The sequence below is a fragment of the Micropterus dolomieu genome, linkage group LG20 (assembly GCF_021292245.1).
Source record: "Micropterus dolomieu isolate WLL.071019.BEF.003 ecotype Adirondacks linkage group LG20, ASM2129224v1, whole genome shotgun sequence".
Classification (NCBI taxonomy): Eukaryota; Metazoa; Chordata; class Actinopteri; order Centrarchiformes; family Centrarchidae; genus Micropterus; species Micropterus dolomieu.
In genome coordinates, this window is record NC_060169.1 from 27,480,765 (window position 1) to 27,493,660 (window position 12,896).

General features: G+C 39.7%; 1 protein-coding gene across 1 annotated transcript in view; it reads right to left on the reverse strand.

The window, feature by feature from the left end:
* Window positions 1–1,990: 1,990 nt before the first annotated feature.
* The window catches only part of LOC123959064 (ubiquitin-conjugating enzyme E2 Q2), a 35,434-nt gene continuing 24,528 nt past the window's right edge, over window positions 1,991–12,896 (reverse strand). The window contains exon 8 of the mRNA XM_046032918.1: window positions 1,991–5,301. Coding sequence (XP_045888874.1) covers window positions 5,270–5,301 — 32 coding nt within the window. The 3' untranslated portion in view covers window positions 1,991–5,269. The remainder of the gene's footprint in view (window positions 5,302–12,896) is intronic.

The window sequence follows — 12,896 nt, forward strand, 5'->3', positions numbered from 1 at the left end:
GAGAGCAGCGCTTGCCAACCCACCATAACAATATCTGACTCAAACATGCTGATGGGATAGTATGAGCTGTCCATATCAGACTGTGGCCTATCAATACCAGCCCTCTCACTGTAACAAATGTCCTTTTTATTCATTCATTCATTCATTCTACCTTAAAAGAAATGAGCTGCAGAGATGCTAAGAGCTCGAATGAGTGTAGTAATGGAGCACCAACTGCTGACCACTGGTGGACAAAGTATTCAGAGCCTTTCTCAAGTACTAATACGACAGTGTAAAAGTTGTCTGTTACAAGTAAAAGTACTGCACTGAAGTATAATCAGGGAAATGTTCCCTGTAACTGTTGTACTAGTAGATATTATCTCATGAGATAATTATTACTCATGTATTCATGTAAAAGCAGGATTTCACGGTTGTGGTTGGTTGATGTGAAGCTCATTTTGAGCTATTTTGTATCGGACTGCAACTACTGAGAAATGCCGTCACAATTACCCAGAGCCCAAAGTGACACCTTCACAATGCTTTGTTTTGTCCAACCAACAATCCAAATTTTAACATTATTAACACTAGTCAAATTAATAAAATAATTAAAAAAGAAAGCCAGCAAATCTTTAAATTTGTGAAGCTGGAACCATGAAATGTTTTTGTATGAAAAATTACTTAAACGATCAGTAAAGTTGGCAATTAATTTTCTGTTAACCGACTAATCGTTTCAGCTGTACTTGTATAAACTATTGGGTAGTTTAATTTGTTACAAAACATAATATTTTATAAACTTCATTCGTTTTTTTGTGTAAAGAGTTTAATTTGTAAAGTAACTACTAAATATGAAAAGTTAGATAACTATAGTGAACTAACAAGTTTGATATTTCTCTTTGAGATGTAGTGGAGTAGAAGTAGAAAATGGCATTAAAAGAAAATACTCAAGTAAAGTACAGGTACCTCAAATTTGTACTTTGTTACTGTCCACCACTGCTGCTGACTGACCTCTCAAGCAAAACAGGAGTTTTCGGCTGTTAACAGTGGCTAAAACACAATAGCCCAGAATGCTCCAATACCATCTAGTGGTGACTATACTAGCTCGCCGTCTCTCACACTCATACAGAAAGTGAGAGCCAACAAACCTTGAGTAAGTGGTGGGAAATGACAAAAGGAAATCTTTTTGTACGGAACCTAGGGAGGATAAAATCTGTTCATCCCACTCACCCAGCACACTGCCTGTTCCTGCTGTTACCCTCAGGTAGCAGCTATAAATCACTGCCCACCAAGACAAGAACAGATTTTTACCCACAGCAATAATATGGACCCCAAGGTCCTCAGGTTTAGGCCATCCGTTGCCCTCTGGGCAAACTGCACTAGCAGGACTGTTCTTACTATCAGGTGTTTGAAGGTGATATGTGTCATCTATCATGGCCATACGCTGTATTTCTTGTACCTGCTTTGCTGTCATTCGAGTAAAATTAATGAAACCTTTTCATTTAGCTGTGTGATACATTTTCAGTCAGTAGTTAGATTAAGTCAACAGGAGCTACAGTAATGTGCATCACTGACATGTAGAGACTCAAACTCACTAGCTCAGTTCCTGGGGCAAAAAGGGCAAGTACTCATCCCTGGAAGTTGAAGGCAGCATGGACAAAAGCTGACACCAGAATATTTGGGCAAATAACACCATCTACTGGAAAACCAAAAAATTACATTACCCAGAAAGCCAGGATCCCTGTGAAGCAACTTCAGAAACACTGCCCCTTAAATTCACTGTAGGTTTGTGGTTCGATCCCAGGCAAAGACACTGAACCTCACGGGGAGGGTTGACATGTAAGTTGCTTTGAACAAGTGTCTGCCAAATGAAGGTAATACATTGATGAGGTGCATTTCACTGTAAGTAAAACGGCCAGTTTGAACTATTCATGTGGTTTAATGCCAAGTTAGCCAATTAATACTCTTGTTTTTGGATAAATAACTCTTGAACAATTTTCATTGAAGAGAATAAAGAGATATTTCATAAAATTCTTTATTCATAAACTTGATGCAAGTTTACAAATTATTTTACATGGTCAAAATCACCCTTGCAATGGAAAAAAAAAAAACAAAAAAAAACAAATGAAACCCAACCAAAGCATGCTAACAGTGCATAACTTTATAACCTGGCCACTGCAGTTAATGAAGCAAGGTAAAGAACCCAGAATCAGGCTAAGTCAGACCACAGACCAGTATGTCGCTCGCCAAGCAGAGAAGGTTTTTGTTTGTCGTCGGACAACATGAGTCGGTGTAAGAGAAGCCGTTATTCAGTGCACAACAGACTTCAGTACACCATTATTCCAAAAGTCAGCTTAAAGATGTGGGCTTACAATTGTTTTGATGGCACACAAATCTGAACTGCTACTTTTATAGGGAATCCTGCCATCTTTAAAAAGGTAAATCTAAGCAGGTAGGATGTCTTGTATATCCATGTGTCTCATATAGTATCTGACATGGTTCAATAAGCAACACACAGGGAGAAATTATCCTGTGCACCTTTGTAGGAAGTACACAATTCATGAACAAATGGATACATCTAGTCTTTTTACCACCCTACCTAACCACTCTGCCTTCAGTAGCTTTGGGAAAAAAACACCCATTGATATATTGACATGCAAAATACAGCAATATCAAAGACACAGGGTAGACGTGTTCTGAACACCTCATCAAGCGCACAAAAATCTGAGGGTGGGAGCAAATCCCCGGTCCACATATCTGATCTTTCCAAAAACTTGCTTTAATTATTTATCAAGCTCAACGGCATTCAGAAAATCGAAGTGTGTGCAATCCGACACAAAACACACTGCAATGCCTATCCGTTTAACAGGGTCATCGTTTTAAAGTGGCCCAAAAAAAGATTGACACGTTCAATCTTAGGTTTCATGACAATATTCTGAAGCAATCCTTTGCAAAGTCGAGTGTGCAGTATGTATTCCTGAGTTTGCTTCTCCAGAGAATGCAGGGGTGGGCTCAACAATGTGACCAGAATGAAGTGATTAGTACGTTACCAATGGCATCACAACGGCTAACAACCATGCCAATGATCCATAGTCATGTTGCGATTTTGTTTGTGGTGAAACAAGAAAGGAGGGTGACACTTGTTATACACATCCTGCAGGTCTAAACCGACGTCAGACGTGCTGAACATGGCCAAGCTGTATGTTTTGTACCACCCTCAACCTGTTTTCAAGACATTGGTGTTCTGACTGAGGATAATATCACTGAGAATATTATGAATCAACTTAAAAATGAGGAATGACCGTATGAATTAGCATAACTAAGCTTTCTATGCTGGTTTTCAGGACAATATACTTAAAACAATGCAAGTAACCACACAATAGAACACCCACAACAAACGTGTAACTGCATTAATTGGAATGCTCCACACAGTTTTCTGCATATTATTCACATTACATCAAAGACCCAGCACGCTGAGGGGTACAGCAGCGCTGAGAGTGGTTATGAATAGTAACCAGAGGAGTTGGTAATGGGAAGAGCTGGGTCCTTCCTGTGGCAAATCTGAACAAATATTTATCAAACCCACACAAATATTCTGGAAATGGAACGACTCCAGTCGATCTTCCCAGGTGTGAAGCCAGAGGGTATATGGTCACGACTATTGCTGTGAATTTGAAACTCTGGCTGCATCTGAAAACCAGCCATGAGGTCAAGGAAAAGTCAGAAGGTAAAGGTCACTTTTTTTTTTTTTCTCCAGACTGTTACAACTGCAGGATTGGCAAAGTGCTCAGGATGTGAACCAGCTGCAATAACTAAGCAGGTGACAATGCTGTTAAGACTAATTTTCTTCAGTACGACAAAACTCCACAAAACTGTCTTCACTGCATAGCCTTTCTGAGGTTCATCCGGTTTGAGTGATTAGATATGAAAAGCCAAACCTCTGGAATGCCAGAAACAGCTGTGTCTATGCCATTATTGTTACGGCCACTGTAGTTAAGAGGTGCTATCAAATAAGGGGAATGGTGCCGTCACTGTTGCCAATAACATGAGGATTACAAAACAATATTAAAAAAAACAAACAAAAAAAAAACAAACAAAAAAAACACACAATACCGCAGTAGTCATTAAGCTTACATAAGAACATGGCATACTTTTGTTTCCTTCTGCAAGAGTATCCGTGAAGCGACTTTTTCTTATTCTAAATGGGTCTTGAGAAGTTGCAGTGCCCCTGCAGTTAATAGTCAAGGGTATATAATAATACAGTCTTTGCCCAGCCAAAGACCCAGACAAGGTTACATTATAAACAATTAAATCCTTTTGCAGAAATACAAATTTACATGTTTACATGTGGAGTTAAAATCAACTACATTACAGTGTGATCGAATCCAAACACGCCCCTGCGTTGCCTGGTCATGTTCTTGTGTTGCCAGCCTAGCCACACACCAAACCTCTCCTGCAGGGAGTTGTCCAGTTGCTGGTTGTGATGATGACAGTGGTCTCCAATTTTGGAGCTCAGCAGGATGCTGTTCTTCATTATGGGCTGTCCCACCCAGGCTGCGAAAGTCTCTTATCTTCCTTCCCATCTCAGGGCTTCAAGCTTTAAAACATAAGAGGTTTGAAAGCAAGCTGGTCTCACGTTATTCCCAGGGAGGGATCTTGGCATTACAAAGACAAAACATGAGCACAATATTACAGACGCCGTCCATGGAGAGAAACGGCAGTGGTACTTCCCACCACCAGCATTTAAATGTCCTTCCCAGCCACCACTGCATCAAATCTGGGAATGTCGCATGCCATTCTCAGATCCAGTCAGTGGCCAGAGAGGCACTGTCCGGCGACTGGAGAATCAGACTGCTGGATGAAGCCATGCCACACCTTTCAACTCACAGCCAGCAAGTAACCTTGGCACGCTCATCGGCCAAACCAAAGGGTGATTTTATGCGATATTTAGTCCACCATTTTCCTGGAGTATGTGAATGTTGCAATGGAAAAATTAGATTGTATAGGACAACAGATGTACAGAGAGATAAATATCTGAAGAGAGGACACCCTTGCGAGTAGCTGATGAGCTTGGATGTAAATTTCAGGTGGGGGGTGTGTGTGGGGGGTGGTGGTGGGGTATTTGTGTGTTAAGTTTCTGTGCCAGTATTTGGGTCAAAGAATGAGGAAGTTGGTCTGGAGTTCAAACTTGTGTAGAGAACAAAATGGTTTGCAGGATTAAAAAAAATATTGGTCGCAAGGGAGAAAGAAAAGACAAAGACATGTGGTCCCAGTGCAGGAAAGGCTAGAGTCCGTTTTAGCCATCTTCCTTAGGGGGTGTGTACCAGCCTGGGGTGGGGGAGAAGAAAAAAAAAACACAACAAAGAATGACTAGACAATCAACAGTCACCAGAGGCCTGTACTATAAAGGGAATTTAACCTACTTAGATATAACTCAAGGGTTATTAAGGAAAGTTGGGGTTGACAAACAAGCTTGGATTGGTGTCAAACAGCAATACGATGGAGAAAAAGATGTTGGTTAGCTGGTGTGGTGTCAACTTAATTATAGTGTTTGCATAAAAAGGGGGTGGTTTCAGCAATGCAGTTTTTTCATAATGTTATAATATTATGAGGAATACATGATGATAATGTCAGGATATAAGGAATGTAAAGAAATGTTAACGGCCAAATCAAATACCGTGGCCCTTCAAAAAGCCACGGAGGCTTGTTGGCAGTGCACTGCTGAGTAATTCTTATGTAATTCGTAAACAACTTTATAGTGTTCCTGTTGTATACAGTGAGGAAAAGTATTTGAACACCCTGCTATTTTGCAAGTTCTCCCACTTAGAAATCATGGAGGGGTCTGAAATTGTCATCGTAGGTGCATGTCCACTGTGAGAGACAATCTAAAAATAAAATCCAGAAATCACAATGTATGATTTTTTAACTATTTATTTGTATGATACAGCTGCAAATAAGTATTTGAACACCTGAGAAAATCATTTCAGTTAATATTTGGTACAGTAGCCTTTGTTTGCAATTACAGAGGTCAAACGTTTCCTGTAGTTTTTCACCAGGTTTGCACACACTGCAGGAGGGATTTTGGCACACTCCTCCACACAGATCTTCTCTAGTTCAGTCAGGTTTCTGAGCTGTCGCTGAGAAACACGGAGTTTGAGCTCCCTCCAAAGATTCTCAGAGCCACTCCTTGGTTATCCTGGCTGTGTGCTTCGGGTCATTGTCATGTTGGAAGACCCGGCCTCGACCCATCTTCAATGCTCTAACTGAGGGAAGGAGGTTGTTCCCCAAAATCTCGCAATACATGGCCCCGGTCATCCTCTCCTTAATACAGTGCAGTCGCCCTGTCCCATGTGCAGAAAAACACCCCCAAAGCATGATGCTACCACCCCCATGCTTCACAGTAGGGATGGTGTTCTTGGGATGGTACTCATCATTCTTCTTCCTCCAAACACGGTTAGTGGAATTATGACCAAAAAGTTCTATTTTGGTCTCATCTGACCACATGAGTTTCTCCCATGACTCCTCTGGATCATCCAAATGGTCATTGACAAACTGAAGACGGGCCTTGACATGTGCTGGTTTAAGCAGGGGAACCTTCCGTGCCATGCATGATTTCAAACCATGACGTAACAGTTGCATTACCAACAGTAACCTTGGAAACGGTGGTCCCAGCTCTTTTCAGGTCATTGACCAGCTCCTCCCGTGTAGTTCTGGGCTGATTTCTCACCTTTCTTAGGATCATTGAGACCCCACGAGGTGAGATCTTGCATGGAGCCCCAGTCCGAGGGAGATTGACAGTCATGTTTAGCTTCTTCCATTTTCTAATGATTGCTCCAACAGTGGACCTTTTTTCACCAAGCTGCTTGGCAATTTCCCCGTAGCCCTTTTCAGCCTTGTGGAGGTGTACAATTTTGTCTCTAGTGTCTTTGGACAGCTCTTTGGTCTTGGCCATGTTAGTAGTTGGATTCTTACTGATTGTATGGGGTGGACAGGTGTCACGACCTCAAACAGGTGCATCTAATTTAGGATAATAAATGGAGTGGAGGTGGACATTTTGAAGGCAGACTAACAGGTCTTTGAGAGTCAGAATTCTAGCTGATAGACAGGTGTTCAAATACTTATTTGCAGCTGTATCATACAAATAGTTAAAAAATCATACATTGTGATTTCTGGATTTTTTTTTTTTTTAAGATTATGTCTCTCACAGTGGACATGCACCTACGATGACAATTTCAGACCCCTCCATGATTTCTAAGTGGGAGAACTTGCAAAATAGCAGGGTGTTCAAATACTTATTTTCCTCACTGTATATTCCTATTACATCATAGTGAACAGTTTCATTTCCACTGATTAAAAAAACATTTTGTTATATTGATTTGAAAGATTTAGTTTGATCATTTTGAATAGGCACCTTTGTGGTAACCTTCTTTGACTGACAGAACCACTTTTGCACATGTGCAGAACGTATTTGGCACCGACAGGCTGAACTACAAATGACCTGTTTTCAGGCAGTTCAGATCAGTGTTTTCTGTTGGAGAAAATTATTATGCCAAAAAGCATAATGACCTCTTTAAATACCTTGGAATCACAGTTTCAAAGATATTTAAAAAAAATCACCAACACCAAATTCATTTTAGAATATTTAAACAACAAAGGCAGTAAACCTCTTTATGCATGCTATGATTTTACCTATATAACATTCTGCTTAACAAGCTAGTCTCAAACACCACAACCCTGAAACCAACTGAGTCTCTGTATAAACAGAAAAACTCTTGATAGCAAGGTCAATAGCCAATGTCATAGAATAAAAAAACACAACTTATTCAATTCAGATAGTTTAAAAAATTTTGCAGACACATGCCTCATTTTTAAGGTGTTACATGGGCTAGCCCCTCCCCCACTTAGCAAGTTCAAAAAGCAGAAGGTTAGCGGTGGTAGTGTAACAAGGGTAGTTGGATAGGTAGAAGGGACTGCATTGCACAGACGTAATAAGTTTGGACAAACAGCATTCAGTTAGAGCCACCCGCTACTCGAATAGTTTATCTATTGAATTAATAACGGTATAAATAATGGTGATGGAACAGTGGATAAGATGCATGCCTTTGGTGTGAGACCCGGGCTCCACTCTCCACTGTGACACATCCACCAATGTGTCCCTGAACAAGACACTTACCCAAGTTGCTCCAGAGCTGACCTGAGATATAGATAGATAGATATATATATATATAGCAATTGTAAGTCGCTTTGGATAAAAGTGTCAGCTAAATGATTAAATTAATTAACTTTCAAACAAACTTAAGAAATCCAGCCATCTATCAGCACTTTGCATAATTTTAATGCTCTTACATACTGTACATCTGTCACTTTTGTAATGTATTTATGTATTTTATCTTTCTTGCAGTACTTATGTAGGCACTATACCAGAGGTCACTAATAGGCGGACCGCGGTCCGGATCCGGACCCAGCCGCCGTCCTCTCCGGACCGCCGACCTACAGCACATTTATTATTGAGACTTACTACCTCGTGACGGAGCGTTTCTATTTTAACCCGCGCAGCTTTTTTTAGCATTTAGTGTACTGGTTTAGAGGACCAGGAAACTCACAGACCAATCGCATGTGCTCCAATCGTCTCATGTGACGCTGCTCAGCCAATCAAATCTGTGCATACCGAGGCTTGCGAGTCGAGTCCGCGAGATTCACCAGAGACGTTTTGGAAACACACCCGAATTGAGGAGACGAAAGATAAGAGATTTTACATGACTTTTAATCAAGAATGTACAGATTCTTAAATGTACATTCCTCCCACGGGCAGTTCAAAACCAGAATATCTCACAGATCTCCAATATGCTAGCTGGAGCTCACGTTTCTCACTGAACAACAGAAAGTAGGAAAGTGGTAGCTCTGTAAGAGGAAATGAAAGAGAAGAGGAGGCATTACAGCTGTTCATTTGTTATGATGTGTTGAGTGTTTATTATAAAATTGGTTAAGACTACACTTCATCACTTCAAGCTAAACTTTGTTACATTTTTTTAAAAAAAATTAGGCACTTTAATTTAGTTTACTTAAATTTAGAATTTATTATTTGAATAGTTATTAATTATCCTTCCAGTTTGATGTGAAAACTGACTGAATATTATTTGATTTTACAGTCCGTTGTTGAATAAAAACATGTGTTGATACAACTATAGGTTATAGTACTGAATGATAACGCAAGTTCGTCGTTTTGATGTTCCGGACCTTTGCTTCAGGAAATTTTCTCTAACTGGACCTCTTTGAAATCTAATTGAATACCCCTGCACTATACTAATTATATTTAGCACTAATTTGTATTTATATACTTATCACTTTTGTAATGTACTTATGTATTATTATGTATTGTATTTCTCTTACAGTACTTGTTGAAGCACTGTACTGACAATATTGGGCACTAATTAGTGACAAACTGCTCAGCGACTACGGATGGTAATTAGCTATTTAGCTAACTCCAGTTCATTTACACTGAAGTCAAACTACAGTGTTGATTAATGTGCATTGTCCCTGGTAAATAAAATTAAATAAACAAACTGAATTTATTTTTACTTATACCCTGACTCATAAGTTTATTGTACAATCTAATGCAATCCACTATAACATCCCCAAAATGAATACTTTCTTCGAGAGATGGTGGTCATTATTGAAGTCAGTTATTGGTGGTGTCTCTGACTGCATTGTATCAGTTGTCAGTTTTGTATCAGTTAACAGTTATACTGAGGTAGAGACAGTAGCTCAGGCATCAGGCTAGCAGATCTGGCAATCTGGCAAGGTTGAGTCATACAAGAATGTTTACAAGAACTTACTGGCTACGCAGATGGGAGTAAACTTCATGGATAGTAACAGATTTCAGTATGAGTGGAGTCTAAACATCAGATTTGTTGTTCTAGGTTATGGCTAGTTAAAGAAGACCTAAGAGGGAAACCTACAGGCATTAGGGGGAAAAAAACCCATGAAAGTTATCAGTCTGCGAAACTTCAACACACCTGATAATAATCATTCTTGAACAAAGAAGACGGAACATTAGAAACACTATAAAGCGCTTATATTAGACTGGAGGGGATGGTCTCAACAGGATGGTGTCAGGACTGACGCTGGTTCGGCATTTAATAAACTTGGGGAGTTCCTGGCTGAGATTACCTTCGATAAAGTCACCGAGGACAGCAACTAAGGTGTGTGTGGGTTTGCCCACGCCACACACAGTATCTGGTCGGCGAGCATGTGCTGGGGGTTCTGCACATTGGCCTTTTTGTCAGAAGTTTCTGTGACGCGATCTTCTCTGAAGTCTGGTATCAATTCACACAGCCACACGTCTATAAACGGAAGATGAATAAAAGTCTTTGTTCCCCTCACCTTCCTGCTGACATCCCACAGTCTGACTCTGTTAAAGTCTTTAAAAAAACAAATTTTAAACTCATCAGACCTTTTTCTCTCTCCCTGGCTGTGCATCAGATGTTTTGAATCTGGATCTTTTGGAGATTCAGCCTCTCCTCTGTCTCTCCTTCTGTGTGTTTGTTTCCTGCTTGGTTTACTCTGCTGTTGCTTTGCTTTCCGTTTCCAGAGCTGCAGACCTGTTAATGAGTAGCATGGGACACACCTGGGACTGGTGTAACGCTGCCTTCCACACAACTGGGAACTCAGAAATTTCCAACCTCCAACTAGAAAAAGTACCATGGAATGCCACCTGAAGTCGGATTTCCTACTTCTGAACTCAGAAAAATAATATGTACCCCGACTTCAAGAGTAGCAGCTGAACGATGTCACACAACAATGGCAGCTCCCATGGAAACACACACTGTAAATGGTAAACAATAACCTGAAAGGCACCATAAAGCATATTTGCATGTATTTAATTAAAAGTATAAATACTATCATATATTAAAACATGTTCTGCATGTAAATTGATGTAGAAATATGTTGCTAGGTAGCTGGATACACTAAAGAATCCCTAAGTCATCTTCTCTACACAAAAGTTATTTAGTAAAATGTAAAAAATGCAAAACATTTGAAAACATTAGGTAGTATAATGTACAACATTTTCTGATGACCACTTGAGTCACTTGTTTTCATTAAAATGACCAAAGGACAGTGCTGAGGGTGCAACTGGGTGCACACTTGACTTTGTCACGGTCAGCCATGTTTTTCGTTCTCTTTTGGCATCAGGCATCACCATGCACCTGGAATGATTTGAGGTTGGAAGTCGGATATTTCAACTTGGAAATTTACCAGTTCTGTCTGGAACGCGGAATAAGTCTCCTCTCTCCACACACCTGTGTTGTCGCTTTTCTTTCCCTTTCTTTGTTTCTACAGCACAATTAGGGTGACCTGAAATATTTGGGACAGTCCTGAATTACGAGCAGTTGCTGCTCTGGAGCAGGTTTGCCGTTCACCATAAGTTACCATGTTCCAGATAAGAGATCAGCTCTATAAAAACACCGCCTACTGACCAATCAGTTTCCTTGGAAAATTACTTCACCATCCCTAGAAGAGCTCACAGACTGTTTTACAGGCTGCTTTTCTGTTTGCTGTGGTGCGGCTACTAAAGCCTTGTTGGCTACTATTTGTTTTAGGCTTTTATGATATGACAGTAAGCCTACTTACTGCTTTGAAATGTGCTTTATATTTTTTAATTGCTCCCAAGTCCTTTTCACACAGCCTGTCCCAACCATTAAAATGAATGGGTTTCATTTTACTGTGAGGCAGAATATTGTGAGCATAGGCCTATAGTTTGGTAAGCCTATTGAAATTAAGTTTAATATGAAAATGTTTATTTAATTTTAGTAGCTATTATAGAGTCTGGTCACGTAGCGCCCTACATTTTGTGGGGGAGAAGGAGTTTTCAGAAGCCTAAATGTTGAGATTCAGTCTTTCGACCACCATTTAGCACTTTTTAATGGCGTGAATGGATTGTTTGTGTGGTTGCTTTATGGTGTTAATTTAGAACATTTTTGAAAATGTTAAATAAATTAATGTGATTTTTGAAGTGATGAGAAGTTCTTAAAAGCTTAAAAGACCACTTCTCAAGGGTCTAAGGATATAATTGTATGCTGTAAAGACTGTAAAACCCATTGAGGCAAATTTGTGATGTTGAGCTGTATAATAAAATTACTTGACTTCTCCTTGCTGCACTGTTTTTTTTTGTTGTTGAGATAAGCAGGTTACATTCTACCAAACCCATACTTAGTGTTTTGTAGTCCTGTGTGATTAAATCATTAATTTAAAAATAATTAATTAAAAAAATGGACACTGCTCTTCTTTTCCCGTAAGACTCAAAATGTACTTGTGGTAACAGGTACTGTCTTAATAGAATGAAACCTGTGTAGAAACCTTTTACCACATTTTGGGATTCTTAACAAAGACCAGCAACGCTGGTGCTAGAAATGTATTTGGCAGTTAAACCTTGAACTCACTGTGGCCTTTAAAGCCCCAAAAGTTATATTGTTAATAGAAGCTGATAGATCTTTCTTCCATCCTCTTTTTGGATTAGATCAAAACAAGAATATTAAAAAGCTTCTCCTTCTCATTTACATATAGTATTTCACCTACTGTGTCATGTGAGACTTGTGTGTCAGGAGCAGCAATGCTCTTCCTGCACACCTAACTGTCGACTCATATATCATTCCTTCACTCACTAACCTGCATTCTAAAATATGGAACATAAAATACTCTCTCCAGGCAATTAGTAAAAAAAAGCTTTGTAAAATAATACTACTACTTTTCTTAACTTCCCAGGCTTCTCACTTCCTACATCTACAGTACCTATACTTATACCTACATAAGCAGTGCCTTGAACCGGTAATTCAGAGATTTACAACTGTAAAATGATGATGACACACACACACACACACACACACACACACACACACACACACACACGCACACTGTTTGGCATC